At 43.6% G+C, this 19,966-nt stretch overlaps 1 protein-coding gene across 1 annotated transcript in view; it reads left to right on the top strand.

Annotated features, from left to right (window-relative positions):
* Positions 1 to 18,687, top strand: part of LOC116958580 (elastase-1-like) — a 54,905-nt gene extending 36,218 nt beyond the window's left edge. The window contains exons 6-8 of the mRNA XM_032981296.2: positions 7,833 to 7,975; positions 10,528 to 10,704; positions 16,226 to 18,687. Coding sequence (XP_032837187.2) covers positions 7,833 to 7,975; positions 10,528 to 10,704; positions 16,226 to 16,306 — 401 coding nt within the window. The 3' untranslated portion in view covers positions 16,307 to 18,687. The remainder of the gene's footprint in view (positions 1 to 7,832; positions 7,976 to 10,527; positions 10,705 to 16,225) is intronic.
* Positions 18,688 to 19,966: the final 1,279 nt, after the last annotated feature.

Below are 19,966 nucleotides of genomic sequence, written 5' to 3'. Positions count from 1 at the left end.
GAATTTAGTACCGCAGAGGTGGTTTTTCCAGTGAAAGGTCGCAGTATATCAGCCAGAAAACGTGCCAGTTTGTAGGTGGGGGAGCTGATAGTAGAGACGATGGGACGAAGGGGTGTATCTTCTTTGTGTATCTTTGGAAGGCCATATAATCTTGGTGGTCTGGCAGCAGAGGGTTTCAACAAGAACTGTTTGTTCTCATCAGTTAATGCTGTTGAATCAGAGATAATTTTGTTCGTTTTGGTGACCAGGCTGTTGGTGGGATCTCTTTTTATTTTTGTATAGCTGCCATCGTTGAGTAGTTCTTGAATTTTGTTGTTATATTCTGTTTTGTCCATGATGACAGTGGCATTGCCTTTGTCGGCTGAGAGAACGACAATATCATCCCTCTTTTTTAATTGAGATAATTCAAAACGTTCGTCTTTGCTGATGTTGCTAGGTGGCAACTTAGCGTTTTTGAGGGTTGCAGCGATTTCAGATCTTGCTACGTCTGCAGAGATGTGACTCAAGCCCTTGAGTGCAACGTCGACATGGGCAATGATATCATTAACCGGTAAGTGTCTCGGTGTGACAGCAAAGTTTAGACCTTTAGCTAAAACGGATTTCACCATCAGAAATGGAACTGTTACTGCGATTAATTACGACTTTGTTGACGTCTATCTTTTCGGTGTGTGGATCCGATTTTTTGCTGGAGAGGTGATTGAATTTGGAAATCAAATTGTCCCTACATTTGTTCGACATAGTGGCAGCCGAAGAGGTAGTCATATTGTCTACATGTTCCCAATCCGATGTAGACATTGTTGCTGTCAATTTTAAGTGTGATTTGTAGAGTGTCTTGTCTAACTGATCGAGTTCGGTGCGTGTAAGTCTGATTTTTTCAGATGTGTAGTCATTTCTGTGACCAGTCACCAGCAAATCACCCAGTTATTTCAATGCTAAATTCGCCTAGTTATTTCAATGCTAAATTATCCTGTTTTGATTTGTACTAAGTGCCTCGGTGAATGTGTATGCTCTGACTTCAACGTAACTATTTCTGTAGCAGTTACAAGCGAATGCCTTAATTTAGCTATTTCAATGCTAAATTCTATGCTAATTCCTTTTAACAATGGGTGCCTCTGCGGAGGTGTATGCTTTAACTTTTAACATAGCTATTTCTGTGACCAGTCACAAGCTAATCATTCAGCCTTTTCAATGCTAAATTTTATGCTAATTCCTTCGTCAAGGCTCTTTGTTCCTCTCACACAGCTTAAAAGCCGTGATCTGAACGTGGCTCTCTCACTCCAGCGCTGTCCTACCAGACAGTCTCGCTCCCTTCACCTGATGAAGGCCGCTTGTGTTGTGGCCGAAACGTCGTGAGAATATTATTGTGTTATTTTATTTTATCAATTTATTACTTTATTCTCATTCTACGTGACTTTACCGAAAGAACCAAAGAAGACACTCTATTTTTGTAGCTGTTTTAAAATATGTACAGCGCCGTGAGCTATATAGCACTCTATAAATATGAAATAAGAGAAGTACTCAACCATGGAGTATATCAATGCGGCATCTGCTTTCTGGAGAATTACAGCATCGGTGCCCCAGGATGTTCCTTCAAGTGATGCCCACCGATGAGCTTGTGAATACATCCACGACATCAGAACTGGCACATGATCGACTCTGTGATCACCAGGCATAGTGATATGTGTGATGCCTGAATGACAGGATCATGCAACTAGCAGAATATTGGACAGATCACAAACTTTTCAGAATCAAGCTGGCCATTGTCATCAAATCCAAAGTCAACAGAACCATAATCGGTCTCCGGCGGCACCTCAATGTCAGACGAGTCTATTAAAAAACAATCATTGTGCAAAAGATTAAATTATTCTCTGAAGAACTCGTGGATATAATCAATTAACTTACCAAGGCGTAAATTCTGACACCAAACACGTAGGTTTCATCCGTTTATGCAAAGTGACACAGGTCTAACTGATATTATCTTAGAACAAATGGGTGGGCAACAAAGCTAATGAGGTCCAACAGTCTGCTCTATATGTGTAGAGTAGTGAAATACGCGGTGCGCACAGTTAACCGAGGGCAACTGTGGGCAAACAGGTGCGCATCCCCCTGCCCGGGACACACGGGTGAGTGGGTCTGAAGGAGCATAGGTGAGGGCAGCGGTGGAGATGTAGAATCGCTGTGTGCGAAGATGCTGTGTGTAGAGTCGCTGTGTGCGAAGTCGCTGTGTGCAGAAACGCTGTGTGTGGAGAAGCTGTGTGCGGAGACGCTGTGCGCGGAGACATTGTGTGCGGAATCACTGTTTGCGAGGACGCTCTGTGCATAGTCGCTGAGAGCAGAGCTGCTGAGTGTAGAATAAGGGAGGTGAAATGTAGATAAGAGTGGGGAGAGGTTAAACATAAGTGACCGTATTTATAGTTATAGGAGTGCCTACAACTGGTGCAAGAATAGGTGAAACAAGTTTAAGCAGGTGACTTGTTACAAGATGTTGGTGTGAATAATTATTGAAGACACTACACATGTGAAAGACGACTCTGGGCCTCTCTTTGTCACGAGGTAAGTCTTTATTTCCACCACACGCGTCCACACCTTCTTCACTCACTTTTTTTCCATAACACTCTGAGCTCCATTCTAGATTTGAATCTTTTGTGACTGCAATGATCCATACTCTTTGGTTCTATTCGGTAAAGTCACGTAGGTAAAAAATAAAACAACAAAAATCACGACGTTTTGGCCACAACACAAGCGGCATTCATCAGGTGAAGGGACCAGACTGTCTCGAGGACAGCGCTGGAGTGAAACACAGCCACGCTCAGACATCGACCTTTAAGCTGTGTGAGAGTAATTAAGGTGCCTTGACAAAGGAATTAGCATGAAAAATTGCATTTGATAGGCGGACTTAGCATGATGAAAGGTAGGGAGGGGGTCGACCTGTGCAGGCTGGCGAGGGGGCAAGGTAGCATCCACATGCTGGTGGTGTGAAAAGGGGATTTTAAGAAGCTGCGAAAGTTTGGGGTACCACTACTTGAAAAATATACTGTACCTTTGAAAATTAGTTTAATGTTTGGTTCGATTTAGAACATCTTTCCAATGGTTGCTTAATTTGAAACCATCTTGTCGGTTGAAATTGTGTCTGTGTTTGTAGATCTGAATTGCCTCGTGAACAAATCTCTGATAAAAACCCGTGGGTTTGCAAAGAACCTTGGTATCGGAGAAAATTATATCGTGATCACCCACAGCGTTGTAGCAGTGATCAGCTACGGCTCACTCTTTCCCCTCTCCTGTCCGAGTCTCCCCCCGCATCACTCACCCAACTTTTCCCAGCCAATCCTCTTTCTTCCCGTGCCCTAACCAAGTAGAGCGTGAAGCATTTGCTCCACCCTTCTTGATTGACAGGTGCTTCTCTGTCTTTGGTGAGTAAGCTCCACCCTGTTCTCTTGTCCCATGGATCATGTGGAATGACCACTACACATGTGTAGTGACGCACTCAGAGACACTAGGAGTAGGAGGCACGCTCTTTATTATCAGCCTTCATAGGTTACAAGAGGTAACTACATCTCTCAGTCAGAACAGTTGGCAGAATGGCCTGATTGACGACGCCGAGAAGGTGAAAACGTGGATGGCGACGAAGACTCCAGCAGCATGATGGGACCTCACTCCAAGTATACAGCCCCGAGCCTTGGCTCGGGGTCCCCTTTTATCCTCCCAGCGTGGCCTCGCTGAGTCCCGGCCATGCCCCCCTTCTAGAACCTACTCGCGGGTTTCACGTGCCCCCTCTATCACCTTTCCCCTACATCCCTCTATCTGACTTATCACGTGACCTGCTGGCAGACAGGGCTGCTGCAAGCAACGCTGCTCTTGAAAATGTTCGGAGACACCCGAGTAGATCTACAACTCAACGAACAAATGTGAAGGGAAACGAAGGGAAATGGAGCTCCACAACGAAAAGGTCAAGAAAAATAGTGAAATACTGAAAAGACTGATCGATTGTGTCATCTTTCTTCGTAAACAAGAGCTCTCATTTAGGGGACACAATGAAAGCAAGGAGTCCACAAATAAGGGTAACTATGTCGAGCTTATTACCTTTCTGGCTGAACACGACAAAGACTTGCATTACCACCTTTCCACTAAGCAAAGTGTTTACTGGCACTTTAGGTAAAATACAAAACGACATGATTAGTGCTATAGCTGAAGTGATGGGAGAGGAGATTAAAAGTGAGATAAATAACGCACCTTTTGTCACAGTTATGGTGGATGATCTACAGATGTGAGTACTGCAGCCCAGCTGACACTGGTGCTGCGTTATGTGACAGACACTGGTGTCAAGGAGAGGTTTGACAGATTTGACGATGTTATGAGTGGCAAGTGGGTTGATGACATTGATGCTCTCATTATTTGATTCCTGGAGGAACACGAATGCCTGGATAAAGTTGTGGCACAATGCTTTGTGCCGTCATGGCATCCGGACTAAATGGGGTGCAGGCTAAAGTTAAGGTGAGGGCTTCTATGGCTTTATTTATACATTTCTATGCACATCGACTTCATTTAGTACTGACTCAATGGGCATCAAAGCTTACAGAATGTAGAATCTTTTTTGCACATCTCAATGGCCGAGCTGCGTTTTTTGCAGATCCCCTAAGCGCACGCAGCTGCTTGACGATATCTGCCAGCGGCATCTTCCTCGTGTGGCACCAACAAGGTGGCAATATAGTTCTGGATTGGTCAGCACAGTCTTTGAGAAAAGAGTTGCCGAAAGGACCTATTTGAGCACATATTAGAATGCCGTGATAAGTACAACGAGGATTCTGTGCGCTGTGCTAATGGATACAATGCACATCTGGATGATTTTGAGTTTTGTTTTTTGCTTTCCACTTTTCATATAATTTTTGAGTATTCGGATGTGCTTTTTGGATACTGCAGAACAAAACACTCTGTACAATGTTGTCTAGCTAGAGTGGACGAGTTTTGTGACACCATTGAGAGGGAGGAAGGGCAATATGGTGAAATGTATTAATCTACTGTGCGCGAAACAGGTGTGCCAAGCACACGGAGAGGCCAAGCATAGGGGCAAATCCGCGCAAGGTACCAAAACTCCACAGCAACATTTTGGACAACATCCTTGCCCAGATACGGAAACGGTTTAAAGACCACGAGAAAGTCATGTTTCTCTCCCTCCTCGATCCTCAGCAGTTTCAGACATACTGGAAAAAAATCGTAGATGCGGCCTTCTCCAGCTTAATGCAGAGCCACAGAACTCTCTTAGACCTGCCCCGGCTTAAACAAAACTGGCTGTAATGTATGCCATGACTGATTTTGAAGGACAAAGCCCTGCTGACCTCCTCGCTTTCCTTCAGCAGAAAGATCTATGTGGGAGCATGCGTCAACTTTACGCATGGACATGGTTGGTGGTGACCATCCCAGTATCTACTGCCTCTGTCGAGCGGACATTTTCAGCCCTAAAACTCATTCAAACGTCTTCTTGGTTCTTTCGGTAAAGTCACATAGAAGAGAAATAATAAAATAATAAAAATAAAACATAATACAATTAAATTCTCAGGACGTTTCGGCCACAACACAAGCAGCCGTCCTCAGGTGAAGAAACACAGCTGTCAGAAAGACATCGTTCCAAGCTCTGTTTCTTCACCTGAGGACGGCTGCTTGTGTTGTGGCCGAAACGTCGTGAGAATTTTATTTTATTATGTTTTATTTGTATTATTTTATTATTTTCCTTCTACGTGACTTTACCGAAAGAACCAAGAAGATGAATCCCTGCAGTCACGAAAGCTTTAAATCATTCCAAGTATTTTGATTTAAAGCTTTCGTGACTGCAGGGATTCATATTCTTGGTTCTTTCGGTAAAGTCACGTAGAAGGGAAACAATAAAATAATACAAATATAAAAACAATTAAATTATCACGACGTTTCGACTGCAACACAAGCAATCATCATCAGGTGTGAAAACCACAGCGAGAACATTTGAAAAAAAAATTGCTGTGGTGTTCACACCTGATGATGATTTCTTGTGTTGCAGTCGAAACGTGATAATTGTATTGTTTTATATTTTTATTATTTTATTGTTTCCCTTCTACGTGACTTTACCGAAAGAACCAAGACTATCATTCAAAGTATTCAAGAAAAAAGACTGAGAAGGCTCGACTGTCAGCACTGGCCTCCATGGCAATCGAGAAGGACATTTTATTGGAACTGAAACGCACCGATGTACTGTACAACCGTGTCATTAAACTCTTTATAAATAAAGGAGGATCGACTTTGTCTTCAAATGATGCGCAGCTTTGTTAAGTTTAATGGATTTTTATATATCTTTACTAGCCGCCCCGGCGACACGAGGGGTCTTAAGGGGGCTTAGTATTTCTGTATTTAGTTGTATTTTTGCCCCCTCTGTTTAAGCTTCATGTTTCTATAGAAAAATAGCAAAGACAACTAAATTATTGGCCGAGATACATGTGACTATCGCTTAGCTGTTGTTTCAGAACCATAGACAGTGCTGTTTGTCTGTCAATAGTACTGAAACGGAGCTGAGGAGATTGCTAGACAGACTTCATCGTGGTGCCGGGCCTGTTACTAGCTATTATTATGACTTGCTTTAGATCGTCGCTGCTTGTGTGAATGATGTTCAGATTCAGTGGCCTGACTGTGCTTTTGAGTGTGTGTGGTGGCATGTGCGTTTAGGCCCAGCAGCTTGGCTGGAATATGTGGGGAAACCTGTTGAATCCTGATTGTGTTGTGTTTTGCGGCATTTTTCCTTGCTTGGTGGTCGTGTGAGTAAATGTGACTGGTTGTTGTGAGTTTGTTCTTGTTTCTTTGGTAATGACATTGATTTGGGCTATGTGATGTCTATTTGTGATGCGGCATCCTGTTCTACTGCGTAATAGTGGTACATCCTTGATGGTTTCATTCACCATGTATTAATGTCTCTGCAATTAGTGTATTGTAACGCTCATAGGTGTTAAGCCTCGTGTTAAATCACTGTATTCCACTCGAAAAAGGTTACTGTCACTGTGAATATGGGGTGGTTGCATCGAATGACAATAGCCTATAGCCCTAGTGTCACGGTGAGGTTATTCGAAGGCGGTTTAATTGTGGGAGGAAAGCACTGAAGGCCTAGGTGTAAAATACACGACCCACCACTGGAAAAAAGGCATCCATCATACACAACCTCAAGAGGTGCCTAATCTAGATGGAATCTTACCTTATATCCACAAAGTATCTAAGGCAACCCTGAATATATAATCTTCGCTGACTTTTAAATCCCATATGGGACACTCAAAATATATCACAGGACTTTAAGGATGATCAGATCGTAAGCATATACAAGTATGGTAAATGTTGTGACTGCAAAAATTGAAAGTAGCATTTGATTTTTGGCAATATTTTTTTCTTTTTGCCGGCAATTGATCAACACACATTGCCGACCTCATTCTATTTGAATCTTAGGCCGGTTTTAACATTAATTTGCAATTATTTTTCCAGCTTTTGGATGTTTTGGCCAATGCCAGTTACATTGTATGCGTATGTTTGTATTTGGATATTTAACGAAATGAAAGAATACGGAGGAACTCCATGCAGAAAAGGGGACAAACATACACAGTCCACACAGAAATCACACTCGAGTTGGTAATCGAACCCAAGCACTCTTGCTATGGAGCACTGGATTAACATTATGCTACCCTGCTGAAGAGCGTACAGTACCACCATTAAATGGAGATCAATAATGGACTGATGAAGCCTAACTATGATGATAATTATGATGACGGGCTTTTCATAACGAAGTTAATTATCGTTTTGAGTTTGTCGTTTTGGTCATGTGTCGTCAGTTTCAGGCCCAGCCTCCAACACTCTGCAGCAAGTGCGGCTTCCAGTCGTCAACTACACTACGTGCAGCAGCACCGGGTGGTGGGGAGCCAAGGTTAAGCCCAGCATGATTTGTGCGGGGGACAGCCTTCACGCCGTCTGCGAAGTGAGTCTATCGGCAATGCAATCTCTGCAGTATTAGAGCCTTGTACCATGCGATGGCTCGCATGCAAATGCAAGCACACGAGGACACTTATTATTTTACTCAAAAGATGGCAGTACGATACACATACATCATTTCACAATTTAAAAATAACACTCCTCTTCTTGGTTCTTTCGGTAAAGTCACGTAGAATGGAAATAAAATAATAAAAATAAAACATATTCTATTTTATTATGTTTTATTTTTATTATTATTTTTTTCCATTCTACGTGACTTTACTGAAAGAACCAAGAAGATGAATCCCTGCAGTCACGAAAGCTTTAAATCGAAAAATAACACTCCTCTTCAGCAACCTCTACTGCCCTACGTATCTCTTCTTTTTATCTCAATATACACACCTCCACCATTCTCCTAGCTTTTCCCTATCATCTCATTCTCCTCTCCTACATGTACTCTCCTACTTCTCCCCTCTTTCTCATTCTACTCTCACCCATACACTGTTCTACCTCTCCCCTGTCATCTCAATTTACTCCCCTCCACGCACTCTCCTACTTCTCACAAGACCCGAAGGAGGCTAGAGCATCTTTGGAAGAAAACTGGTTTCGAGACTGTTCAACTCATTTACAGAGCCGCCTGCAGATCTGCTAACTGATCCAATGAGTCTGCTTGCGACCTCTGTTCTCTGTGGCACAGGGGTCGCAACTAATCAACTTGGTCTGTGCACAGTACTTGCGATGTTCGTTGCCAATAAAATAGTGATGATCAAGATGGCATCTGAGTCTGATCAACCTGGAATCAATGCAAAACTCGAGACCCTGGCACCAATACCGGTGATAGAGCTGTCGATGTTCATTGCACGGCTGCCAAAAAAACATCACCACTCGACTACATCCACACGTCGATTCAGCGAGGGCACTTACCCAGACCGGTTCAAAGTGGCACAGGTAACACCATTGGCTTCAGCTGTAGTGACCCCAAAAACTATCACACGAATGTATATCTTAGTACGATTTCAAAGGTCAAAGAGCACCTTTGTCAGAAGTGGTTACTTCCCCACGTCGCTGCGATGGGCAGATGCAACCCATTCTAGTCAGTATATCAGAAGTTCCACAGCACTGACATGGGTTTACTAAAGATCATTGATGACCTCTACAAGATTATGGATGATCGGTGTGCACAGCATTCGATGGCCTCAATCTTTCAGTCACCTTCATCACCATCGACCATTAAATACTGATCAGATGGGTAAGGTCAAGGTTCGGTGTATCAGGTACAGCACTGGGGTCAATAAAGCCATACCTACATGTTCGATCATAGTTCATCAAGCTGGGTGTACATAAAAAAATGGAGGCAGACAGTGATAGGCAGAGGAGGAAATGGCAGGGCTCGGGCCTGGACATGAATACGGTGTCTGTACAGTGGGTGCCTGTTTTCAAATGTAAGGTTATGACTTTTGTTGGCAGTTTCAATTATGATATACGGTAACAGTGGTTTAACTCGAATAAGCACGGTTGGCTACATACTGTGCGAAAGAAGTTCAACATACATATGCTGTGTTTATTAAGACGAGGCACACTGTTTATTGTAACTCTTTCCTTATACAATCCTTAACACACAGAGGGGTATACGGTCCCCTCACCCGATACCCTAGGGAGGTACAGCCTCCTAGCTTGGCGGGACTTGCACGTCTACCGCTAACCTCCTAGCTTTGTGGGACTTACACGTCTACCGCTATCCTAGCCTAGAGTCCTCCGGCTGGGACCTAGGATAGGCTATCTGACCCACCGCTGGCCCGGTGGGTCCTGACCACTGGGTATGCCGAGCCTTAGCCCTCAAAAGGGCTGGAAGGCTGGTCCAGGGTCCTAGCTAGTCTTCAGCCCAGTCTTCGGTCTTCGTGTAGGGAGAGAACTCCCCCAGCTCTGTTGGGTCACCCTTCTTATACTCATTCGTGGCCAGGCACCCACTGTACAGACACCGTATTCATGTCCAGGCCCGAGCCCTGCCATTTCCTCCACTGCCTATCACTGTCTGCCTCCATTTTTTTACGCGCTTTTTTATTAACTCACTCTGTTGTTGTTGTCATATCCTCAAATCTTGTAACTCAATTTTAACCCACTTCCCAATGTGGTATCGACTGAAAACTTGGTATACTTACGTCATACTGATGACAATACTATATTCTATCATAAAACATTTTTTAAAAACATATATTTTGAAACATTCTTTTTTATGTTATTTTTTCCGCTTGGCTCTAATTGTCCACGGTAAACTGACGTTGGCTGTAAATGACCACAGTCCCTTACGTTATGGCAAGCTTCGGGGCCACTTCCTGGAGTCGTGGAGTTGTTCCATTACGAGTACGGTACATTTCATTAAAGCGTGTTTAAAAAAGTATTTTTAAATATTACTTATTAAGTATATATGCCAACTGTTTTTGTACAGCGTCACGGTCACATTTAGTAGACGCTACAAAAATCGAATTTGTATTACATTCGACAATGCAGTTTGCAGAGTGCGTTGCTCGCTGCTATTGATAGTATTGTCATTTTATGCAGGGCGACTCGGGTGGTCCACTGAACTGCAACACGAGTGGAGGGTGGGTTGTTCACGGCATCTCGAGCTTCGTGTCTAGGGAGAGCTGCAACATGACCAACAAGCCCAGCGTGTTCACGCGCGTGTCCGAATACAGCACGTGGATTTCATCCATCACCAGGATGCAGTTCTCCACAACGGTGCGTGGATCGTTATGACGGTGGGAGCGAGCCGTGTGTTTGATAAGGTTCACATCTTATGTATCTTATTGGGACTTCTCAGATAACTTTAAACACCACAAGCAACTTACATCACTGTTCATATCAACATATTTGAAAGGGCACCCATAGTGACAACTTTCCCTGTGCGGCACAAGGTCACTCAGAACCTGGCCTGTGATCGGGTGATACACGTGCAGTCGTTAACCAGGGTGGCCATCCAGGGCCGAACTGTAAACCTTTGCAACTAGCAGTAACCACTTTACCGCTGGGCCATGTCACCACCCATGACGACAACATTTCTGCGCAAGCATTGAGAAGTTGGTTAATAGGCGTGAGGACTGGTAAACGATTGTTGATAAACCTGTAATCATATTCTTGGTTCTTTCGGTAAAGTCACGTAGAAGGGAAACAATAAAATAATGCAAATATAAAATTATCACGACGTTTCGACTGCAACACAAGCAATCATCATCAGGTGTGAAAACCAGAGCAAGAAAATTTGAAAAAAGTGGTGTTTTTTTCCTTAATGTTAGCACCACGGACAGCGATTTGGCAGTTGTTCAGATGGACGAGTCCATCTATGTTCGGAAAAGAGTAAGGGGGAGATAGGAATATAATGGAATGCGATCTGAAATTCACCGTAAGCGTGAACACAATAAATTAAGACCCGAAATGGTTTATCAAATCCTTACAATGATTGCTAAGCCAGAATCCATATTCTTGGTTGAAATTGTCTCTGTGTTTGTATATGTGGATATGTGAAGCTCTCATGGTAGCCAGATGGCTTGCAGAGAACCTCTGTCTTGGAGAAGTCAATATCATGTGAGCCCACTGAATTATAACAGTGATCTGCCATGGCTGAGATCTTGGTCCTACCGTGTTTTAGGTCTGCTTTGTGTTCACGGATACAGTCCGAGACATGTCGTTTGGTTTCTCCAATGTAACTACTACCACAGAGGCAACAAAAATTTAACCTGTAATCATTTTCCGAATTTATTTCGAATTGCTATTGTCAGGAGCCGGTAACCGCTTCGAGTGGGATTTTGTTCCGGGATGTGCTGAGTGGCATGCATGCAAATGTACAAACGGAAGGGCAGCCAAAGTCACTGTGTGGCACATTATTGGCCCTGGTTTCTCGATTAAAATGTAAAGGTGCAACCCTGGAATAGTTCGCTTGTGGGTGAGTTTACACTCGAAGGAACTCTCAGTGGTATTTGGTCTATTCTTCCACATTGACCAAACGTTTTGGAAAATGTGAACTAACTCACACTTCCTCCACGGCACGTGTCCTGCCGATCATCGACGCACTTTGGTGTGCAGGGGGTTATTGCAGATTTAATAAACGTATCGCCAATGTTTCAAATCAAACGGACGACCTCTGGATCACAAGTCGAATGCACTCACCATTCTTGCAGACCCCCACATTTATCAGTTAAAAGGTAAAACCTGTATGTGCATTGCTTTAGACATTATATATGTGCAACAATCTTGTAACTATACTTTTTGGTTCTTTCGGTAAAGTCACGTAGGTAGAAAAAATAATAGATCACGACGTTTTGATCGCCACACAAGCAATCGTCTTCAGGTGGGAGAGAGAAACAAGCTGCTGAAACAAGTCCTTATATATAGTGCCGAGGGGGGGGAGGGTTCCCGCAACAGGCAGGAGGCTGGGGGCTAGAGATTGTGCCTAAGCGAGTGGGAAATCCAAAGATGGGAACCCAGATGAAAGGGGGGTGTGGTTGAAGCACCTCCACGACGACGGAGAGCTGAGGAGGTGGTCATTGTATTGTGAGAGATTAGCATGTCAATGTTAACGAAACAACGCAAAGGTGGCTGTGCTAGTGAGACATCCAGCTCACTGGAAAACGAGGGAAATAACGAGGGACAGCACCACATCGAGGGAAGGACAGCGAGACACAAGCCGAGAGGCACACCCGCACAGAGAGAGAGACACACACAGAGAGACACATATAGAGAAACACACACAAAGACAGAGAGAGACACACACACCAAGAGACACACAGAGAGAGACACGCACACACACAGAGACACACACAGAGGGACACACCCAGAGATAGAGACACACAGAAAGACACCCACACACAGAGAGAGACACACACAAAGTGACAGAGAGAGAGAGAGACAGATACACACAAAGAGAGAGAGAGAAACATACAGGGAGACGCACATAGAGAGAGAAACACACACAAACCGAGAGACACACACAGAGAGCCACACACACACAACAACATCACAGCCAGTTGTAGTCTGCAAAAAAACGAGAGCCACTGCCACATCGAGGGAAAGGGGGCAGAGTTTGCTTTGTTAGTAAGACATTTAGCCCGTCAATGTAAAGAAATGTAACTTGGTAATGTAACTCAGAGAGTCGGAAATAACTGCTGACAATGGCAGGTAGGCTGGAAACACCAACAACCAGTTAAGGCTTTACCTGGTTGATAACGTCCTTCCAATGATTGCTCAATTTGTACCCATCTTCTCAGTTGAAGTTACGTCTGTGTGTATATAACTTTTTTGGCTTCATGAACAAATCTTTGATGGTAGCCCGAAGGTTTGCAGAGTAGCTTGGTCTCGGAAAAAAACAATGTTGTGTAAGCCCACCGCGTTCAAGCAGTGATCAGCCACGGCAGAGTTATTGGTTCTGCCGTGTTTCAAATCTGCCTTGTGTTCGCGAAGACGGTCCGAGACATGTCGTTTTGTTTCCCAAATACAACTGCTACCACACACACAACTTACTTTGTAGACACCAGGGTATTGCATATCAGGAATAACATTTTTCACAGATGGGATCAGGTCACGGATTTTGTGTACTGTGTTGAATCGAACCTGGATCTTGTGTTTGTTCAAGATTTTGGAAATATTTTTGGTAACCCCTGTTATGTATTGCAAGATGATGGTTTTGATTGGGTCCTCAGATGGTTCTCTACCCATGGTTGGGGATACAGATTTGCGAATTGTGCGGTCCTAATATCCATTCATCTTGAGGGATTGGCGTACGTGCTAAAGTTCACTGGATAGGTGGTGCTGGTTGGAGATGCAATGGGCACTATAGTGTAGTTTTTGATGATGGAATTTTTCTAGGCTGAATGGTGGTGGGAGTCAGGCTTTAGATAGGCATCCGTGTGGGTGGCTTTCCTGTAGACAGAGTGTCCCAACGAGCCATCAGGTCTCTTCTTGGTCAAAACATCCAGGAATGGTAGCATGCCATTATTTTCCACTTCCATGGCGAATTTGATAGATGGGTGTATGGAATTGATGTGGTTGAAAAATTGGTTCAGTATGTGTTGGTTCTACGTATCTCTTCCACAAGGAGGGTCGTAGGGTGGATGTTTGGATGGCATCTGTCTCAAATGTATCCATGAAAACATTCGCTACCACTGGCGATAAGGGAGAACCCATTGGGGTACCCTCATTTTGTTTGTAGAATGTAGCATTCCTGGTGAAGTAAGTGTCAGATAAGGCAGTGCCTCAGTGTTGTTTTTTGTTTTCATTCTGACTGCAAGTATTGTGGTTAACGTAAACATGATTCCTTGCAAAAGGTTTAAGTTTTGTCACCAGAAAAAAGGGGAAAAACCCTATTATTATTATTGAGTGTGATATTGTTATTATTATAAAGAGCGGTGACATGGCCCAGCAGTTCGCCGTGTTGCAGATGTTAAAAATTCGAATCCTGCTGGCTGTCCTTTTTAATACACACCACCGTCTTCTTCACAGTGGACGTTAAATATCACGTGACATCATTCTAAAATAGTAGCCCATTGTGTGCTGGCATTATGATCAACATTTAAAAACATTGATACAAATATACTCAATTGGGATTTTCACACAGCAGCAGCAATCATCACCCACCTTCATACTGTGAAACTACTGCAGACTATTCATAATAACGGTTTTTGGGTTAGATCGCGTTTATTTATAAATGTGTCGTAACCCTCCACCACCCGACACGGCCAATCAGCAAAAAAGTGTCACGTTGACAAAAGACAAATAATTCACTACTTTAGCCCACCGGTGTGTTGAAGAGCGAATCCACATTTACAGTTTGAGTACGACGTTTCGCTGGTAAATACATCCAGCATCATCGGGCAATTCGCCAGAATGGTAAAGCCCTCGCTTGCTCCCGGTTTTATATAGAGCAGCAGGGTGACGTCATCACTTAACTCATATCAGGTGCAGTGATTAGAGGCGGAGGGGGGGTATTGCAATTATATAATCGATTAGTAATCAGTCATTGGTTATGATTAGTAATGAGTTGTAGATTAGTAATTCTTTAAATCAAAATGTAATGTCTATTATTTAATAATACGCTTCGTTAAACTACTGCAGACTATGTCTGTGACAGTCTTGCACTATCAGAGTGGCGCTAACACCAAACGTAAGAAATTATTTATTACGAATAACACTTGTGTTCCTTTGTTGTTTACATGCAACCCAGATCACTGCTACCCAGAGCACTACAAATAAGGGCGCTACTACAAAGAACACTTATGTGGAAAGGGATTATAGATGCAATGAGAGTGTGACTTTAGGACCGAGATTGTGACGGTTGTCTTGTTTGGTTTGTTTGGGTGTACATCTCCAAGAATGCGGTCTTTCTTCTGAGATGTGTGAATTACAAATTTCGGTACTCGACTTTGCCTGATCTGTTATCCTCATTGTGTGGAAGTTTGGCAAATATATTGTAACCATACATGCAGACGTATGCAAATTCCGTGGAAATTTGTTTTGGGGATCATTGATAGTGAGCATCATTTGTATAAATGAATACAAAGCTTATGATCAGGGGTGCAACGACTTTTTTCAACGGGGGGGAGGGGGGGGCTATGCAATATCCGACTCTTGGCCCCCTCCTTGCTCCCAACTCACTTTTACTGAAATAGCTACGGATATATATTTGTTTTTATCTTGTATACAATAATATGCAGACTATTACTAAATATTATTTTAGTTGCACCGTGTAACAGTTCGTAATAAAACATATTGAAAGGTTACAATACGCACAATTAAGTTATCGTGCCTCTTGCTTTCATGTGCATGTCAGTTATCAAAAAGTCCTGGTGGTGTGCAGTAATAAACACCAGCAGTAGCGCTACTAGATCTTATGCTGTGTGTATTTTTCGAAAATATTATTTTACCATTTGTAACGATGCTTTTTGGCAATTATGGTGAGATTTTTTTTTTATAAAAATGTAAAAATATATTTTGTATCTGTTGATTCGTGGCCCTCTTGTGGCCGACTGGGCCCCTTGGCGTCGCATAACGCTGCCACATACCCAACAACTCATAGTTGCGCCCCTGCTTATGGTCCCAAGGCAAAACTTTGACATTGATTGCTAAACGGGTGAGTTGTCTGCACTTATTCGGGCACTCAGGGGGAATTCTGTCAAGACCAACTGCCATTTTTCATTGAGCCTTGTGCTGTTGCGAAAACTCTCAGACCAACCTTGACAATGACGTGCAAATGTATGTGTTTATATTTCAGAATGCGTATTCGTCTACTCCGAAGATGTTGGTGTCTGCTCAGCTCCTCATGTTGCTCCTGCTGGCCCAGGTGTTCGTGTAGCAGACTGGCGTTGAAGAAGCCTGGTTTTTATTTTGGTGCAAAATCCTTTAACTTCAACCCACTTTTTGCTGCTGCACAAAATCAAATATTTGTTCGCAGTCGGAATTGTGTTCTCATATCTGTGGGTGTAGCACCCAGTTCCTACCGATTGTCACGGAGTGGAATAATTTGTCAAACGGGGTGTGTGAGGGTCTAATGTATGAGGAGGGTGCACGCAAGACCAAAAGCCTTTTATCTCATACAGAAAACATAAATAAATCATGATAATAGGGCTTTCCGTTTTTTTTTCTGGCAACAGGTGTTAAGATGTTAAAACACCAAACTGAAACGATTTAAAAGGAATCACGTCTGCACTTACCACAATGCTTGTGGTAAGAATGCAAAAAAAACATACTCCGATAATATATGCATTGTCCTTGAAACTGATTGGTCCACACCAGAGACAGCTTTCTTTTAAGCCTCGTCTCAAACGGTGTTAGACCAGAGAACGCCAAAAGGAGGTCCCATTATATAAATAAACCAAGCATGAACTATAGCAATCAAGAACACCACAAGGCAACAATTGTATTACCTTGAGAGATTCCAATATATGCACGACAGAAGCACATCAATACAGAAGGGCAGTGACGCGACTTCATTGGAGATTTATGTTTTGGGGCACTGTCTCTGTAACTTGTAGGTAGTTCCTATCGCATTCGTATTGGCAGGAGTGGAGTGGGTTTTCGGGAGTCCAGAAGATTAGCAGGAAGTCCGATGGCCCTCTCCCTGTCAAGAGAGAGCACTCTTGAAGCCCTCTATCACGGCCTAATGGCCCGTGATGATGCTGTCGGCCTTCCATTGCCTATCTCTTATGAATAGGGGCGCCGCGGTGCATATAATGCTATCTCTCTCGCCCGGTATACAGGGTGTCGTGGGTTCGATCGCGACCCTAACGTCTGTTTATTTGGAGTTTGCATGGACTCCCCATGGTCGCGTGGATTCTTCTCTGGGTTCTCCGTTTTTTTTCTATTCACATTTAGAAACATGCTTTTAGAGTATTTGGCTGCATAAATTTCTACGTGATAATCCACTTTATTGAGCTATCGTTTATGGCCAAGTTGCTTATGAAAAGAGCTACATAGCTCAGTGGGATTTACCTGGTAATTAAAATAACTTTTAGTTCAGTTTAATAGTTATCCAGAACAAAAACACATGCATAGGACAGAGCCCCATTACACCCAATAACGTGCATATTTCACAGTGACGTTAAGCCGACTACTTTCTGCAATTATCCCCAGATAATAGCTGATGGGAATCACTTTCCAATTTAATCTACATACCAACAGATTAACACCACTTCTGCTAAGTAGCAATATTCACCGAAGATAAACATCTCACAATCGGAATGTTTTCAACCATAGTCAACGTTTCGTTGACTATGGTTGAAAGTACAGTATACAGTACAGCACGCATCGATACCAATACCGTAAATATACAGTTTTATTATTTGTAGTGGTGTTTACTTTAACATAATGTTAAACCTGTTTCCCCCATTTCTATGAAGTCTTTGTAGAGTAATACATTTCCCATTACACGTACTGTATTAAAGTAAACAACTAACGCCCGTCCTTAGGCCCAAATATATAAAAAGTATTCTCCCTTGGGTTAAATACCCCATGTCTCAACATGGTTGCTCCACAGTTTCTGTAGAATTTTCCTCCCCTCGTGACCATTTATGTAATATATGTATATTGGCCGTACCATTTCTATCGCCTTCATGATGATTGTTTAAGGGCTAAAACCATTCTTGTGACTTTTATGAGGGGTTGCTTTTTGGGTCAACCCACTCCCCATTCTACACTAGTACTGACGTAATATTTACGAAGAACATTTTAAGAAATACCATTGCACCACATCATTAGAGTGCACTTAGCATTCAGCTTAGAGCAGTCAGTGTGATTGATGATCCAGCACCCACTGATCCATTGCAATCAGTCACACGCCAGTGGTACATCGCCTCCCTACCACTTGACTGTTCCTATCACCATGGTTTGTATTCCTGTTAACTTCATTGTCAATGATTTTCGACGAACAGTTTCTAGATTTGGCACACAATTTGGATCAAAGGCATTTAATGTAGCTGCCGCCCCAAAGTGCATGGAACCCACCCAGTTTTGCCTCTTGGAATTTCCATTCTGCAATCTATATACTTTAAACTGACTCTTATTAAAATCTCTAAAGTTGAAATGTGAATGTAATTTCACAATATAATTGATATTAAGTTTCTTGAAAATCTGTAATTGTGGAATGCTTTGATGTTGCCTGTTACGAATTCGCCCTTGAACAAAGGCTCTTTATCTCTATGGGACTTACTCAATGGGAAATAAAACTTCTGATTATTATTCTGATCTGTTTTGTTAAATCACCACCACCACTGCAATTCAAAACAACAAACTCAACCACTCTCCCAGCCACCCACTCACTCACCCACCCACTCACAACATGACTCACCGCACCGCAGATCTTGCGTCACACTGCTCTAATTTGTATTCCAGCCCATCGTCTCTTTTCCCAAGATTCCTACAACGACATAACCTTTCTCATTCCAAGAAGTGCAGTTAGTGGTATCCATTATCCATTCAACAGTGCTGTTTTCTGCCAGCCGCTTGGCGTTTTGGGGCTGATGAGCCTATTGCTCATCGACTGTGATTCAAAATAAACCTTTCAAAGAACACCCCATTGCCGTTGGTGGAGTGGACTAGGAGTGGACATACATTTATACATGCACACGTACATACACATACAAAAAGACAGATCTGCCGTATGGCCTGCACAGACTGTTGGGACGAGTGCTGTTAGCGAGCACCTATGAAGGCCAGAACGGCAAACGAGGGGGTGGGTGGCCAACATCACGCCTAGATGCCTTTGTCTCCACAGTGGTGATCTTTACACACCACACCAGGTACTCATTTGAGGCTAAGTCTACCTAGCGGAGGCCCGTGACCGCTTCAGATAATCGTTACTGGTGTCGGTCGCGAGGGGGAATCGGACCCAGGGCACCGGGTTCGTAGCTCAGCATGCTCACCATTACACTACCACTCCCCACACTCACATCCACTCATACATGCACACTCACACATACACTCATACAACAACAACCGCCATTCGCCACCAAGTGGCGATGACATCACCACGACGATTGTGCCAGGCAATGTGCACGTTGAGGCCATGTGAAATGTCGAACGCCCGATGACAGGATATCACGGGACAAACCCAGTTGCCACGGGTCGACTGACTTAGATGACTGGCTGATGCACCACCTGTGCCCTCGACTGTGCCAACTTGCTGTGCTTTAGCCACACGGTGCTCCGCTTGTAGTTGTGAGCGTCGCTCCTCCACCCTCTGTTGTTCTTGGAGGGCGACTGCCTCCAACTGGCCCAGTAGCCCGATCTTAACACCGCTGGTAGCAGTCATCGGCAAGTCCACTCAGCTCCACATCCTCGTGTACCAAATCACTCCATCTTTTCTCTAGCCTGTGCCATGCCCGTTTAGCCCCCTCGATCCGGCCGAACAAAAACTGTTAAGGCATGCGGTGGCTCGGCATTCGGGCTACATGACCCAGCCAACACAGCCTTGCCTGCCGGAGGAGCTCACCGATGGGACTTTGTCCAGATCTTTCAA

Source organism: Petromyzon marinus, chromosome 80 (genome assembly GCF_048934315.1).
Source record: "Petromyzon marinus isolate PM22_M1 ecotype Great Lakes invasive population chromosome 80, UKy_Petmar_22M1.pri1.0, whole genome shotgun sequence".
NCBI classification, from domain to species: Eukaryota; Metazoa; Chordata; class Hyperoartia; order Petromyzontiformes; family Petromyzontidae; genus Petromyzon; species Petromyzon marinus.
Note: the sequence above shows the minus strand (reverse complement) of the source record. Positions and strands in the feature narration are given on the sequence as shown.